General features: G+C 42.5%; 1 protein-coding gene and 1 long non-coding RNA gene across 2 annotated transcripts in view; one reads left to right on the forward strand and one right to left on the reverse strand.

Annotated features, from left to right (window-relative positions):
• The window catches only part of LOC145720569 (uncharacterized), a 181,581-nt gene that overhangs the window by 55,124 nt on the left and 110,304 nt on the right, over window positions 1–16,153 (reverse strand). The gene's annotated exons all lie outside the window — the stretch shown is intronic.
• On the forward strand, window positions 212–4,017 carry CXCR4 (C-X-C motif chemokine receptor 4). Its single transcript, XM_006742350.3, has 2 exons — window positions 212–352; window positions 2,432–4,017. The coding sequence occupies exons 1-2, from the start codon at window positions 338–340 to the stop codon at window positions 3,476–3,478; spliced, it is 1,062 nt and encodes a 353-aa protein (XP_006742413.1). The 5' UTR covers window positions 212–337; the 3' UTR covers window positions 3,479–4,017.

Consider the following 16,153-nt stretch of genomic DNA (forward strand, 5'->3'; position numbering starts at 1 on the left):
CTCAAGATTCACAAGGTGACCTCCAGCTAACAGCAGCCGCTCAGGGGATTCCCAGGTTTACCCCAATTAACCTCACTGGTACTGCGGGAGTGCTTGCCCCCGCCCGTCCCAGAAGCCCTCCTCCCCCACGTCTAGCCTGTCTCTCCCACCCCACCTCCCTTTTCCCTGCCCCGCCCGCGCACCCGCGCGGCGCATGCGCCGCCCGCCGAGCGTGTTTTTATAAAAGTCCAGCTTCACCCAGAAACTTCAGTCTGTTGTCTGCGGCAGCAGGTAGCAAAGTGACCCCGACGACTTGGGTGCTCCGGTAGCCACTGCGGCTGGAGAGCGAGCAGTTACCATGGACGGGTTCCGTGTAAGTCCAGTTTCAACCTGCTTTTTCTTAAACGTACACTTAAACTTAGAGCGCTCTCCGAGCGGGCAGAAGCGACTAGAACAGGGGAGGTGCCGGTACCCCGGAGAAGGAGCGTGGAAAGGAGTTTTCGTGCGCTTGAGGAGGAGGGTAGGATTGGAATCTTTTACTCTGAAAGTAGAGGAGAAAAGACTGGAAGGACCTTTTCGGTGGCTGCATGTGTCTCCCCCTTGAGTCCTGCGGTGCGCGCTAGGCTTGCACGCTGTTTGCAAACATAAGAACGTTCTGTGCACAAGTGCAGAGAAGGCGTGCGCGCTGCCCCCGGACTGCGACCAAAGGTCTCTCCCGTAGGAGAGGGGAAGGGGTTTTTTTGGAGTTAGATCTGAATTTAGAGGTGGAGGGCGGTGCGCCGGGGCTGAGTTCCCAGAGCCAGACGGCGCCCCTGGTTAATTTCAGGCAAAAGCTCCTGCGGACCACTCTTGAGGCTAGGCGCGTGTTCGCTAAACTCTGCACCTCCTGGGGAGCTGTGTCAGTACCCCCCGCACAGTGAGCAGAGGGCGGGAAAGGCGGGCGGACCCAAGGTGCTGCTTGCCTGAGAGAGGTCTGAGAATTGGCCGCAGCAGGGAGGTGGCCAGGAGCAGCCCGCGCGCCTTGGGATTGAGGGAGAGACCTCGCGGGCATCGGAAGCGCCGCGAGTGGACCCCGGGGTTCGGTAGTTTGGGATAGTACAGAGGGAGGAGTATTAAGCAGTCGTTGCGCAGCAGGACCCAGAGGTGTGCTCGGCGGGGACTGGGGTGCAGTGAGGACTTGGAGGGAAAGTGGGCTGCCGGTAATTGCGGCGCAGACGGGCAGGTGCAAGTGGGGAGACCGTTTGGCTCTCACCGATCCCAACTGCGCTGTTTAACCGTTGGTGGTTTCCTGGAGACTTTTGAAAACCCCTTACCAGAGAGGCTTTTCGTTTCCCCCGCGGCGCGCAATTCAAAGGCGCTTACGGAGGAGCCGCCCATTCTCTCCCCAGCACCCTGTGGGACTGAACTTGGCGAGCTGCCGGGCGGAACCCTGGGAGCTGCTGCGGCTGGCATTGGGCGTGGGCGTGGTGGGCAGCCGCGGAGGTCGGGAGTTGGACCACCCGGCCCTTGGTGCGCCCTCCGCCTGGAGGCTTCCAGCTGCAGACCTCCGACCCCATTTACTGGGTCAGTGGCGGGGTGGGAAGCGATCCCGGAGAGTGAGGAAATGAAACTTGGGGCGAGGACCATGAGTGCAGACCCCGTGACCTTCCCCTCCCAGTAAAATGCTGCACTCCCTAACGTCCCAAACGCGCCAAGAGATAAACATAGGGCAGAGACACCCATGCCCCTGAGGAGTACTAGCTGCGGGCATGTGTGTGGGGCAGTATCCTCTTCTAACACCCCTGTTCAATACCCCAAGCGCTAAAGACTCTTCGTTTAAGGCGTATTCTCCTTCCCCATTACATGTTGCTTGAAGTACAGAATGGTTTGTGTTTAGACAAGCGAGGGGAAGGCAATGTTTTGTGCCTTAGGAGAAAGTTTTGCTCCCCCCCGCCCCAGCTCCTTCCTCCCCTTTTCCCTGTCCTGGTGAATCTTCATATAGAAAATTAATCCCAGCTCCTCAGAACACAAGCTTCTATTCCCACTCCTCACCTGCGCCGCCCCCCATCCACGCAGGCTAGGAGTGGCCTCTTTGTGTTTTGTTTTGGTATTTTCCCTCCCAAGGTTTTTTTCTTCCCCCAGTGGGCGGGGTAGAACAGTTAGCGAAGATGTGACTTTGAAACCCTCAGAATCTTAGCGCCCTTTTGTTCTAAACAAAGAATTTTGTAACTGATTCTACTAAAGAAGGATATAATGAACTGACTCTGGGGGAGGATGGGGAGGAGGGTTGTAGTAGTCTATAATAATTCTCTTGTGCTCTTCCCTCACTATTTCATTGGGAGCAGAATGTCCTGAAGAAGGCTGGGATGAGTTTTATAAATTACTATTTAAAAATTGCAGAAACATTTTTTTGAAATTGGAGAATGCCAGCTGAACGTGAAAGTTAATGTCCATTCCCTTGCCTCTTTTGCAGATATACCCTTCAGATAACTACACAGAAGATGACTTGGGCTCAGGCGACTATGACTCCATGAAGGAACCCTGCTTCCGGGAGGAAAATGCCCATTTCAACCGTATCTTTCTGCCCACGGTCTACTCCATCATATTCTTGACTGGCATAGTGGGCAATGGATTGGTCATCCTGGTGATGGGTTACCAGAAGAAACTGAGAAGCATGACAGACAAGTATAGACTGCACCTGTCTGTGGCAGATCTCCTCTTTGTCCTCACGCTTCCCTTCTGGGCAGTTGATGCTGTGGCGAACTGGTACTTCGGAAAGTTCCTGTGCAAGGCAGTCCATGTCATCTATACAGTCAACCTCTATAGCAGTGTTCTCATCCTGGCCTTCATCAGTCTGGACCGGTACTTGGCTATTGTCCATGCCACCAACAGTCAGAGGCCAAGGAAGCTGTTGGCTGAAAAGGTGGTCTATGTTGGCGTCTGGATACCTGCTCTCCTGTTGACCATTCCTGATTTCATCTTTGCCAATGTCAGGGAGGCAGATGGGAGGTATATCTGTGACCGCTTCTATCCCAACGACTCGTGGTTGGTGGTGTTCCAGTTTCAGCACATCATGGTTGGCCTTATCCTGCCAGGCATCGTCATCCTGTCCTGCTACTGCATTATCATCTCCAAGCTGTCCCACTCTAAGGGCTACCAGAAGCGCAAGGCCCTCAAGACCACAGTTATCCTCATCCTGGCTTTCTTTGCCTGCTGGCTGCCCTACTACATTGGGATCAGCATTGATTCCTTCATCCTCCTGGAAATCATCAAGCAAGGATGTGAGTTTGAGAGCACTGTGCACAAGTGGATTTCCATCACTGAGGCCCTAGCCTTTTTCCACTGTTGCCTGAACCCCATCCTCTATGCCTTCCTTGGAGCCAAATTTAAAACCTCTGCCCAGCATGCACTCACCTCTGTGAGCAGAGGGTCCAGCCTCAAGATCCTTTCCAAAGGGAAGCGGGGAGGACATTCTTCTGTTTCAACCGAGTCCGAGTCTTCAAGTTTTCACTCCAGCTAACACTGATCGAAAAGACTTGTATACATTAAAGAACTTTTTTTTATGTTACACATTTTTTTCAGATATAAAAGACTGACCGATACTGTACAGTTTTTTATTGGATTTTTTTCTTGTGTTCCTTTAGTTTTTGTGAGGTTTAATTGACTTATTTATATAAATGTGGTTTTTTTTGTTTTTCATGTGGATGAGTATCTGTAGACAGGACCTGTGGCCAAGTTCTTGGTTGCTGTATGTCTGGTTGTAGGACTGTAGAAAAGGGAACTGAACATTCCAGAGTGTGTAGTGAGTCACTTAAGCTAGAAATGATCCTCAGCTGTTTGTACATAAATAATCTCTCCATTCCAGTGGAACTTTTCTTTTTCCTGTTCTTAAATTGTTTGGTTACACTATGTGATTTTGCTGTAGAAGGTGGCACTTATAACCAAAGCCTGGTGTGGTATAGAAATGCTGGTTTTTCAGTTTTCAGAAGTGGATTGATTTCAGCACCTACAATGTACAGTCTTGTATTAAGTTGTTAATAAAAGTTCATGATAAACTTACTCAGCGTTATGTTCTGAGTTCTATTGACATTCCTTTGGCTAACAGGAGTCAAAAATAATATATTTATGGCATGTCAGGTCCTGTCCTGGTTGTTGTAATATTTTGCTTAGCCCTTATCATAATTCTATGACAGGAACTCTGGCTCAATTATTAATAGTAGAACTACAGTTTGTAGAGCAGGAAACTGAGGCACAGAAATCCCAAGTGACCTGGTTAAAGGCATGGTAAGCAGCACAGCCAGTATCCCAAAACAGGGAATCTGTCTTCAGAATCTTAAGTCTCAACCACTTTCAACTCCTAGACATTTAGGAACATCCAGCCAGTTCCTATTCCTATGAAAAACAATCTTTCTGAAGGATAAGTGTGTGGAAATGAGAAAAGGTCTGCAACACCATGTTTTAGATTTTACTACGACTGACCCCTTGTATAATCCAGGTCTGTGCTGTGCCAAACCTAGTATGCTTTTCTCCTCTGATTCTCTCAGTCTAGATACCATCATTCCCTTTCCAAAAACAAAGGAACTGAGATTCATAGACTTTCTGTAACTTGCACTTTCAAGGGGACAAACCAGGAGTTGATTCCACCCATCGTTTCAGCCCATGCTATTCACCATACCACTGTTGTTCCCCAGAACACCTGGTCATAAGTCAACTGATCTGTTATTGAAGATAAAGCCAAAAGTGAATGTTTTCTTCATAAAACTAACCAAGCCAAAAATACCCCTCTTGCAATATCTTCTATGCAAATCTCAACACTTGATCTATTATAACACCTAGCACCTCAAGGGTTTAACCAAGCAGATAAAAGTTAAATTGGTGCTTTCAGAGCTCAGAAGAAAGGTCCACTGAACCAAGCTCCTCATTGGCCACATTTTGCACAAGATTTTGGAGTCTTATGTAGTAACACCCGTAGCTATTTACACTAGTGTTGTGCAAGCCCCAGGCTCTTAAGTAAATTTCAGCTCAGGTCTCCATTTAAAGATAACTTCTAAATGATAACAGCAGCCATACCTATCTCATTTTGGAACACAAACAGGGCACTCCAGACGTGCACTCAAAGCTAATAACCAGGATATAATCAAGGCAATATTTGGTCTACTTTTCATAATTGTTTCTGGCACAGAAAATCTATTTTGGAGGAAAAATTGCAATGTATTATCTTTCTGAGGCAAATCACATTTGTTGAAGGCAAATTATAGATCCTGTGAAGGGAAATAACTTAATTACTTAAAATAGAATCCAATTTGGCTGTACATTTCTGCTGCAGTCTCTGGATCTGGAATAATTCAGAGTGGTATTCGTATTCCACTTGAGAACACAATTAGATTTTATATAGGAAATTATCTTGAGGTTTCTTGGTTTTTCCCTGGGAAGCCTAATTGGATCACCCTTCATTTAAGCATAGTTTTACATGTACTCTTTGGAAGGCTTAGTCTTAAAACCATGACCATTGTAAAAGACTTCACTTGAACTTTCTCTATAAATATTTATTCTTGAGACAATAGAAGAAATCCTTGGAAGGAATTCGTTTTCTTTCTCCTCTTGGCTTGAAACCTAGCTACCCCAGATTCCTATCCTTTACCCTGGAGTCACAACAAAAGGAACTGAGCTGAAACAAAATTCCCAGTGTCACCAGTCTTAATGGATATTTCATTCTCCCTTGGAACAAAGGTGGGATAACCCTTTTAAAAAGAAAAAAGGGTTTGGCTCTCTCCTTGCCCCAAAAGCTCCACCCCCCATCATTCTCTGTCCCCACCCTGCCATGTTCCAAGTGGCTCCAAAGCATTCCCTGTGTTGTGGTTTATCCGACAATGCTGGGAAACCCAGTCTGCTAGCCAGCCCTTGCATGAAGTAGCTGATTGTTCTCTCTCCTCATCCCTTATGAATGGGGCCCTTGAAAGTCAGTAATGTAGATCCAGAGTTGTATGATGGAAGATAAAATATTTAAATTGTATGCATGCTGCCACCAATGGCATAAATATGACATCGGAGTTATTAATAACATTAAGCCTGTAACTGGGCAGGAAAGAAGATGTTTTTATCTTGCAAAGCCTTTATTTTCCTAAAATGCCACTGGGCAATTCACCTCCCCCTACTGTGGACTTCTCAGCCTCCTTTTGTGGTTATGCCTATGTTAAAATAATAATTCTGGGTTACCCTTTTAAGAAGATAACCTACAGGTTTTATTTTTAACAATCTAACAAGCTTGACTTTCTCCAAGCTTATTGTCAGATAGTGAAGTCCCCACAAACAGAACTGAGTTGTCATTATGTCCATGTAATACTGAGGAGGGGCAAGGACCACTGGAGACAAAATTCACATTACCTTAGAAAATAATCTGGGCATCCCCCCAACACTTAAAAATGTGACACTGCAGCCTGGCATCGTAGGGATGTACCCAGCCCACTTTGAGGAGGACTCTACTTGGCTGTCAATGTGGCTTAGCCAGTCAGGGCTGGAGATTCAAAAGTTAGCCAGAGGAATGACCTTTCCATGAGCACAGCCTAAGAGAACATCGTTGAAATGAATCCTTTCAAAGCAGTAGCTCTCAACTGGGCAGGGCAGGTGGGGGAGGGGCAGGGATTGCCCCCCAAGAAATATTTGGTAAACTCCGGAAACATTTTGGGTTATTATACTGGGATGGGTGGATAAAGTGCTACTGGCATCTAGTGGGTAGGGGGCAGGGATGCTGCTAAACATTCTACAATTATCCAGCCCAAAGTGCCCATAGTGCTCAAGATTGAGAATGCTTTTTCAAGATGAGGGCCACAGGATGATAATGATTATGAAAATAAGGATATATCCAAACAGTATAATCCCATGAAATTATCAACAGAAAGAGTTCCAAAGTCTCCCTTCAGCACCTCTACCTGGTCTCACTTCAATGTGTTCTCATGCCCCCTGTCTCAACACACATTTTCTTCCACCTTTACTTCAATGTCACTTTGTCATAATGAACATGTTTTTCTGTTTGTCTTCTCTCATGCTATGCTAGGAAGACATTGCACAAAGGGAAATAAATGGTAAAGGGTGACTGCTGCAGATTTTCTAGCTCCCACCCAATATCTGTCTCCCCAAAGACCACAATGTTTACTCAGTTAATCCTCACCCCAGCCTGTGACTCAATTTGGAACATGTCCCACTTTGCTCCTTTTATTTAAAAAATAAACAAGGAGTGATGAGGTACCAGGCCATTGTTCCATTGTCTGCAAGTGACTTGGATCAATTTAAAGCAATCCTATTAAGACCAACAATTAAAATCTAAAACCTTCTGAAAATCCTTCTTTCAACTGAAAACACAAAGTATTTGCAGGCTGAGTTGAGGGATCCACAATATTAAGAATCCAGAGAAGGGGGAAAGATTTTTCAAAATCAAACAAATAAAGGTGCTCAACCAAACCATACCAGGTGCTGGGTGTTTATCTGGTAGAGCCAGTCCACGATTAAGTTGATTTACATATTACAGTTCAATTAACTAGAACCCAACTCATCAACACTCTTAATTAAAGGGAATTACTTCCTCGTATTTGACTCCATCAGAAGGAAAGTAATATTTATTGAGAACTAACTGAACTCCGGACACACTCGTCCATATGCTCCTCAGAAGAGCCCTACCAGTTTGGTATCACTCCCCCCATTTTCAGGCAAGAACACAGAGAAGTTAAATTACAATAACTTGTGTTATTTCCCCTATGCATACTATAAATGGCCCTGAAGCCGAACCACCACGTTCCGGGGCATGTCCTCAAGTTCTCAGTATCTTCAGTCCAAATGCTTCTATCTTTTCCAGGTTGACTTCTGTGTGATCACAAAAACAATTACCATTTACCTTGAGGGCTTCCTATGTACCAGGGTACTTAGATTATTTCATCTTCATGACCACCTTATGTAGGAGGTATTATTATCCGTTTTACAGATGGGGAAACTGAGGCAAAATCTATCCAACATCATATGAGTGGTAAAGCCTAGATTTGAACACAGGCACGCTGACACCAGTGTGTGTCTTCTTAAGCACTACAGCAACTTCATCATCTTCTACCCTGTGAGCCAGGGTAAAAACCATGAGGTCAACACTTCATCTAGAACTAATGATGTAATGTATGGGGATTAACATAAGAATAAAAAGAAAAAAAAAAAAAAAAGAAAGTCATCCTAAAAAAAAAAAAAAAAAAACCATGAGGTCAAAAAGATCCTCCATGCTCTTCAGTCCTCTTTAGGACTCAATAACAGACACTTGTGTGATTATGCTTTGTAAAGCAACAAAGCAGACACTGATTTTTTTTTTTGAAGATTTTATTTATTTATTTGAGAGAGAGAGAGAGCATGAGCAGGAGGAGAGGAAGGGGCAGAGGGAGAGGGAGAAGCAGACTCCGTGCTGAGCAGGGAGCCTGATGCAGGGCTCAATCCCAGGACCCTGAGACCATGACCTGAGCCAAAGTCAGATGCTTAAGCAACTCTGCCACCCAGGCACCCCCACTGATATTTTAGAAAGATTTTCACTATTAGGGCACCTGGGTGGCTCAGTTGGTTAAGTGTCTACCTTCGGCTCAGGTCATGATCCTGGGGTCCTGGGATCAAGCCCCGCATCGGGTTCCCTGCTCAGCGGAGAGCCTGCTTCTCCCTCTCCCTCTGCCTGCTGCTCTGCCTACTTGTGCTCTCTATCTGTCAAATAAATAAATAAAATCTTTTTTTAAAAAAAAGAGAAAGGTTTTCACTATTAGTCATTGAAATAAAATGGGATTAAGTGCCTGGTACATAGTAGGTGCTCAATAAACATTTGTTGAATGAGCGAATGAATGAACACCCATGAATTTCTATTCCTAAGAGCACATCACACTCTAACCATTCTGATTAATGTTGGCATGTGACTTGACCTCCTTCCTTCATTCTTTCAGGCATTCTCTAATTGAACCATTTATTGAACAACACCCTGGGTCAGGCAGGTATGCAAGTTGCTCACAGTATAGAGGAAGATGTAATCTTTTGGTGTTCTAGATAAGCTGGAAGTTAGCCAAAGGATTCCCAGACTTTCCAAACTGCCTTACTTTTTAAGATATCAAAATTTCCACCCGCCCACCTAATTTTCCTATTATATAATACCCCGTAACTCCCAGTCTTATTTCCACAGATTCCCCATTTAGGGAAGAGCAGATCCCTGCCCACCTCACAAGCCGGTGAGAAGCTCCCAGTCCTGGTCTGTTCACATCATGAGGCTAAGAGCAGAAATCTGCCAAACCATAGGATATGGGAAAGAGCCCTAAAGGCAGTTTCTTGGCCTTCTGTCCATAGGAGACAACTTGTTAGGCCCCTGGGAATGAAGAAGGAAATCAAGACCATCATTTTAGGCCACATCCTACTTCCTCTGGCAAGCCTGCTCAGTCTCTATCAGTCCAAAGTGAGCTTTTCCATCTCAAATTCTTAGCTCATGAAGTCTGCAGTATGTAAGCTAGCACAAATAAAAGGCTTTTGAAAAGTTAAAAGCAGCTTTTGTGTGTCATTACAGTTATTCTTTTTTTCATTTTGAAAATAAATTTTGCTCCTTAATAATTTAATGTCTTAAGTGCAGAGAACTTTGCAGTCTAACATTGTTAATTCATAGATTTGATCTGATTTGATGAAGAAATAATCAGATTCCATAAGGTTGTGCCAGTGTTGGCTAAAATTATATAAGGTTAGCTCAGTTGGTTAGAACCTGAGGTTTCTAAAGCCAGGATCAAGGGTGAGTCCCACCGGGACCATCTTTAAAGTAATGATACCCATAGATGCAAAGACAATGTCTATCTTGTTTATAGATCTATCCCCAGTCTCTAGAACAGCAGTGGAAAGCTTTTTCTGTAAAGGGCCAGAGAGTAAATATTTTAGCCTCAACAGGCCACACAGTTTCTCTTAACTACTCAACTCTGACATTGTAGCAGGAAAGCATCCAGAGACAACAATACATAAATGAATGAGCATAGCTATGTTCCAATAAAACTTTAACTGTGGACACTGAAATTTGAATTTCATATGCTTTTTAAGTATCATAAAATATTATTCTTCTTTTGATTTTTTAAAACAATTTTATAAAAATGTAAAAGCCATTCTTTGCTCCCAGGCTATGAAAAACAGGTGGCAGGTCAAATCTGACTTGCAGACTATAGTTTGCTGACCCTAGGCCTAAACGATGCTTAAAATATAGTAGAAATTCAGTAAACGTGAATGAATAAGTGAAACTCTAAATATAGGAAAGTTCACCCTTAAGGAACCAAGAATAAACCCAGTGAACCAGTGACCTTCAACTACTTGCAAAAATATCACACCTACCACTTATAAAGCACTTTACCATTCACAAAATGCTTTCACAGGTGGGACCTCAACATGGGTCTGTATGCTGGTTTGTGCCTTACTAGTTGGCAAGATCCTGCTGCCTTACTAGGTCTATTATTTAGGAGAGAAAGGTCTGGGATAACAGAGTTGCCTTTCTTATCCACTTTTGTGCTCTACCCCTCTCATCTCGCAGAGTGTGGGTGAAGGTGGCATCTCCTTTTATAACTCCCTGTAGCGAGAACAATGACAGCTCACCAATAGAAGTTGTTGAGGTGCTGACTAACCTTTCTCGGGGGTGAGCAGCACAAGTTCTACTCCTCCAAAATGATATTCACCAGTCACAACTTTTGGCAACGGCTCCCCAGTTAGTAAATAGGACAAAAGAAAAAGCCATAATCTACTGCAATGAATAGTGTTTCCCAGCCGCAAAAGCCCAAGAAAAATCAATGGTGCAGAAAGCAGTTTTGGATCTCACCCCAGCTTTTGGGGGACGGAGGATAGTCTGCTCTTCCCTTTTAGCCTTCAGGTGCCTCAGGAGAATGTCAGGATTAATCTCCAAGTGGCTGCCACTCTTAGGGTTCTTACTAAAAATGTCCCCAAGTGAACTTCCTCACTTTATAGAAATTCTTTCCAAGGTGAGAAGCCCAAGTGCTGTCTCAGATGAGAAGACTCCAAAAAGCTGAAGCAACTTTAAAGTACTTTCTGTTTTAAAGAGTGTTTTCTGTTATATCTGCATGATAGTATAAAAATGACTGTTCGGTCACCACATCCAGAGTGAAGGAAGACAAGCTATACTGGCTAAAGTGGCCTTGGGAAAAAAAATCCCTGGCTGAGCCAAAACACCATCAGTATGGAGTGGAAAAAAAAGAAAAAAGAGAGAGAGAGATGTGGGAGAAATAATAAATAAAATGAGAAAGGACATAAAGTGCCAATTCATAAAAGAGGAAATAAAAGTGATAAACAAAAATATGAGGAAATGTTCAACCTCACTGGCAACCAAATAAATAAAAATCAAAACAACACACTACTTCTCACTTATCAAACTAGCAAACATTTTCAAAGTAGCAATGTCCCAAGGGTAAGGACCCAGTGAGCCAGGCATTACTGAGTGCTGCAGGGCAGGGGCAAATGGACCAGACCCTTCCAAAGTCACTGGTACATGCCCTGGGAGTTGTGATGTTCATTCCGTTTGACATAGAGAGACCGCCTCTGGACGTTTAATTTCAGGAAACAATCCTAAATATTAAAAATGTGCACAAAGGGGCGCCTGGGTGGCTCAGTCGTTAAGCGTCTGCCTTCGGCTCAGGTCATGATCCCAGGGTCCTGGGATCGAGTCCCACATCAGGCTTCCTGCTGGGCAAGAAGCCTGCTTCTCCCTCTCCCACTCCCCCTGCTTGTGTTCCTGCTCTCGCTATCTCTCTCTCTGTCAAATAAATAAATAAAATCTTTAAAAAAAAAATGTGCACAAAGTTGAGTTTTGCATTTAGAATTAAAAAAAAAGGCAGGAAGTCGAATAAATACCTGGCAGCAAAATGAGGATTAAGGAAGCTATGGTAAATCCACTCCCTGGAATATAATCCAGCTTCCTAACTAATGTTCACACAGGCTACTGGAAAACATTTATGATGTGTGAGATGAAAGAAGCAGGTTACAAAATTGTGCGTGCTATCTGATTATAAACGTTTTTAAAAGTCTATGCATATGAGCACTAGGTGTTATATAAGACTGATGAATCACTGAACTCTACCTCTGAAACTAATAATATACTATACATTAATTAATTGAATTTAAATAAATTTCTTTTAAGTGAAAAAATAAACATACTTAACGTTTTGTTTTTTGTTTTCTGTTTTTTGTTTTTTTTTTGACAGAGAGAGAGACAGCAAGAGCAGGAACACAAGCAGGGGGAGTGGGAGAGGGAGAAGCAGGCCTCCCGCTGAGCAGGGAGCCCAATGCGGGGCTCGATCCCAGGACCCTGGAATCATGACCCGAGCTGAAGACAGACGCTTAACGACTGAGCCACCCAGGTGCCCCAATACTTAATGTTTTTTAAAAAAGTCAATGCATATGAAAAATAGATAAAGTAAAATGTTATTAGCAGTAATTAAGCCATAGGCTTTTTGGTTGATTTTTAAATCTTGGTTTCTCTGTATTTTCAAAATTTACTATAATGAATAATGAAAAGATAATCAGCTTGTTTTAAAAGGCATAGGGCAGGAAAGAAGGAAGTGTACGACTCCTTCCTAGGCTATAAACACTCCAAGATAGGAACCCAGTCTTTTCCTTTTTTTTTTTTTTTTAAATTAGCTCGGGGCCCAAGTAGGTGCTAAATATATAAGCAAATCAAAATCTAAGCCTACAGTAAATGCCTCAAGGTTACAAAATCAAAATGCTAAGGACAAGGAATTGAAAATAGACAATAGGCTTTAAGGTATAGCCAATCAAGTAACTTCCTTTCTTTTTTTCTGGATCATTTTTTGTGTAAGTCTGTGTCTCTGGGCTCCTATCAAGGAGAGCTCCAAACCACTTCTGTTATGATGTTACCCTATTCCAATCCATTTTTGCTCAAAGAAAATCTTACACTTTTTAATGTGCCTCAGTTTATCTTTTAACAGTTTGATTTTTTTTTTAAATCAGACATGTACATTACCCTCAAGGTATTTAGAATCTAGTAGTAGAATTTACTAATAGCAGAAGTCTTAACATTATATTCCCGATAGAGCCTTTGATATAATCCAATGTTTCTGAACTGACAGTCATGGTGTCAAGGAAGGGTCTAGAGAATTTCACAAGTAGAGGAGAATGGTAGCCACAGGGTCAGACTGTGCTTATGGTGAGCAAAGCAATTTCGAATCAATACATAGTTATGGCACCATCTTTACAAGGCTGGCCTGTTAAGGCTCTCACAGAGGTGATATGCATCTGGGGTCTCTCAAAAGACTTCTCTCAGAGAGGTCAAGTCTTTCAAAATCCACAGGAAAGTAAACATACTAGAAAACCCTAAAGGAAATCTCTAAAAGTGTTAGGCATTCATACATGACGGCAATACCGTGGGGCCTGAAATGGGAACAATGTGTAAGTGGTCAACCCTAAATACTCCATTTTTGTATTGTATTAGAAAGGAAATGTCATGTTAGGGAAGAACTTCCTTCATCCTAATAAGTGCCCAAAATATAGCGGCACACAACAATGGTGGTTTACAGCATGTAACAAAATGTAAGTTTCAGAGGTGGGAAATGCCAGCAGAGAAAAATCAATGTTCACCTTTGTGGAGGGCATACCACAGCCCGTTACTTTTATAACTTGAGATAGGTTCAGGAATCTGGTAGACAGCAGGGACCAGCAAGGAAAAATTAACATTTTTTCCTATGGTTAAAATGAAATTAATGTTTTAATAAGTAATAATTTTTCATAATTTGTATTTTTCTGGGAAACAAATTGTCCTACATGTATATAATGTATATAAATTCTCTTCAGGGATGACTGGGTGGCTCAGTTGGTTAAGCATCTGCCTTCAGCTCAGGTCATGATCCCAGGGTCCTGGGATCAAGCCCCAAGTCAGGCTCCCTGCTCAGGGGGGAGTCTGCTTCTCCCTCTGCCTCTGCCCCTACTCTGCCTCGTGTGCTCTCTCACTATTTCTCTCTCTCTCTCTATCTCATTCAAATAAATAAATAAAAGCTTTAAAAACAAAAATTCTCTTCAAAAAATATATTTTAATGAGAAAGATACTATCTGGTGAGATTTAGATTTTAAATTCACATGGTAAAGAAATTTCCACTGGTAGTTTCAAGCATATGGTCATTTATGAGTTGTAACTTGTTTCTTTTTTATGATGTGTGATGTACTTGGTCAAGCATTACAAGTCCACCCAGGAATTACCAAAGAATTTTAGCCTTTATACCTCACTGTCTGCTTTTTAGATACACTTATATAATTCTTTGGCTATAAATCAGACATTTGCCTTGTTTCATATAATTTTTATTTTTCATATTATTTTATTGTATTTTATTCCTATTTCCATTTGCATCCAACACGAAGTAAAATACCTTAAACCAAAGAATTGCTTACTGGCACGTTTTTATGGGCCTCTGTTATGGGCTCTAAGTTGTACTACCCAAAATTCATATGTTGAAGCCCTAAGTCCCAGTACCTCAGAATGTGACTGTATTTGGAGATGGGTTCTTTAAAGAGGTGAAATCAGGTCTCTGTGGGCCTTAAGGCATGACTGGTGTCTTTATGAAGAAATTAAGACACAGACATTCACAGAGGGTCATTTACAAGCTAACATGAGAGACCGCAGAAGAAACTAATCCTGCTGACACCTTGATTTCTAGCCTCCAGAACTGTAAGAAAATAGATTTCTGTTGTTTTAGCCACCCAGTCTGTGGCTCTTTGTTATGGCAGCCCTACCAAACTAATATAGCCTCTATAGAAAATGCTATTATAGTATGTCTTGTTCTTGTCTCTTCTATTTAATATAAACAGGAAAAAATGATATGTATTCAATCATTCAACAAATATTCATCAAGCATATGCTATGTGTCAAGTGTTGGGTTGTGACAGTAACAAACAAAATCTCAGGTCTCATGGAGCTTACAGACTCATAACAAGAAATTATTCTTCTTCTGGAATCATTCTTCATTTCAGAAATAGGCCTTATACAGTGAACAGCTAAAAATCTTCAGAGAGAATGAGCTAGGAAAGGAAAATTGAAAAATCTAAAGAAATAAAACCCTAACATTTTAATCTTATATCATTATATTATTGGAAGCCCTCTATGTTGGTTGGATGTTCCGAGAAGCAGATGCTGAGAGAGGGTTAGGAAGGCAACAGGTCTATTGGAGGGGATATCCCAGGAAAGATCAAAGGGAAAGGAAGGGAGTTGGGTACAAAAAGCCTTCAGACTGCAATCTTAGGGAGGAAGCAGGATTGGAAAGAGAGAGCCTCGGACCACAGCGCAGACCCAGCAAAGTCTTGGCCAACCCAGCTGGTAGCTCCAGGGGAAAGTGCACCTAGTACAGAAGCCCCACATTGGGCAGAAACGACCAGGTCCTGGCATTCTGACCATGCTGTATCATTTGCTGGGGGCTGCTTGGGAAGAGCCAGCATGGTAGCCTCTGCTAGAGAGCTTGGGTGTGACCTGAAGGCACTCAGAGCTGTAAACTGTCAGCTAACTGGGCTCAAGACAAGTTCTTTCCTGAAGGAAGTTCTGAGCAGCACCTCCATGGCTACTGCAGCCCTCAAAAGGTAAAATAGTAACCTGATTTTGTAGAGAGGCTTTTTAAAGTCAATTGAATTTAAATTTAAAAAAAGAAAGATATAAATGAGTGCTTTGCTTCTGCCATAAAAAAAGTGCTGAGTACTATAGTTATATCAGAGAAGAGCCAATGATGTTTATATTGATGATGCTCATTATTAAGAACCATTTAACCATTTACTTATATTAAATATCTTCTTTTTATGAAATCAGGAAATTGTTCAATACATTTAAGAAAGATAAAAAATAAAGTCAAGCAATTTCTTTACTTTTTTTTTTCTTTCAAGATTTGATATAAATTCCAGTTAGTTAACATATAGCATAATATTAATTTCAGAGGTAGAATTTAGTGATTCATCACTTGCACATAACACCCAGTGCCCATTACAACAAATGCCATCCTTAATGCCCTTCACCCAGTTACCCCATCCCCCACCCACCTCCCCTCCAGCAACCCTCAGTTTGTACCTGATTGTTAAGAGTCTCTTATGGTTTGCCTCCCTCTCTGTTTTTATCTTATTTTACTTTTCCTTTCCTTCCCATTATGTTCATCTGTTTTGTTTCTTAAATTCC

The sequence above is a fragment of the Leptonychotes weddellii genome, chromosome 3, assembly GCF_054177405.1.
Source record: "Leptonychotes weddellii isolate Sample4059 chromosome 3, ASM5417740v2, whole genome shotgun sequence".
NCBI classification, from domain to species: Eukaryota; Metazoa; Chordata; class Mammalia; order Carnivora; family Phocidae; genus Leptonychotes; species Leptonychotes weddellii.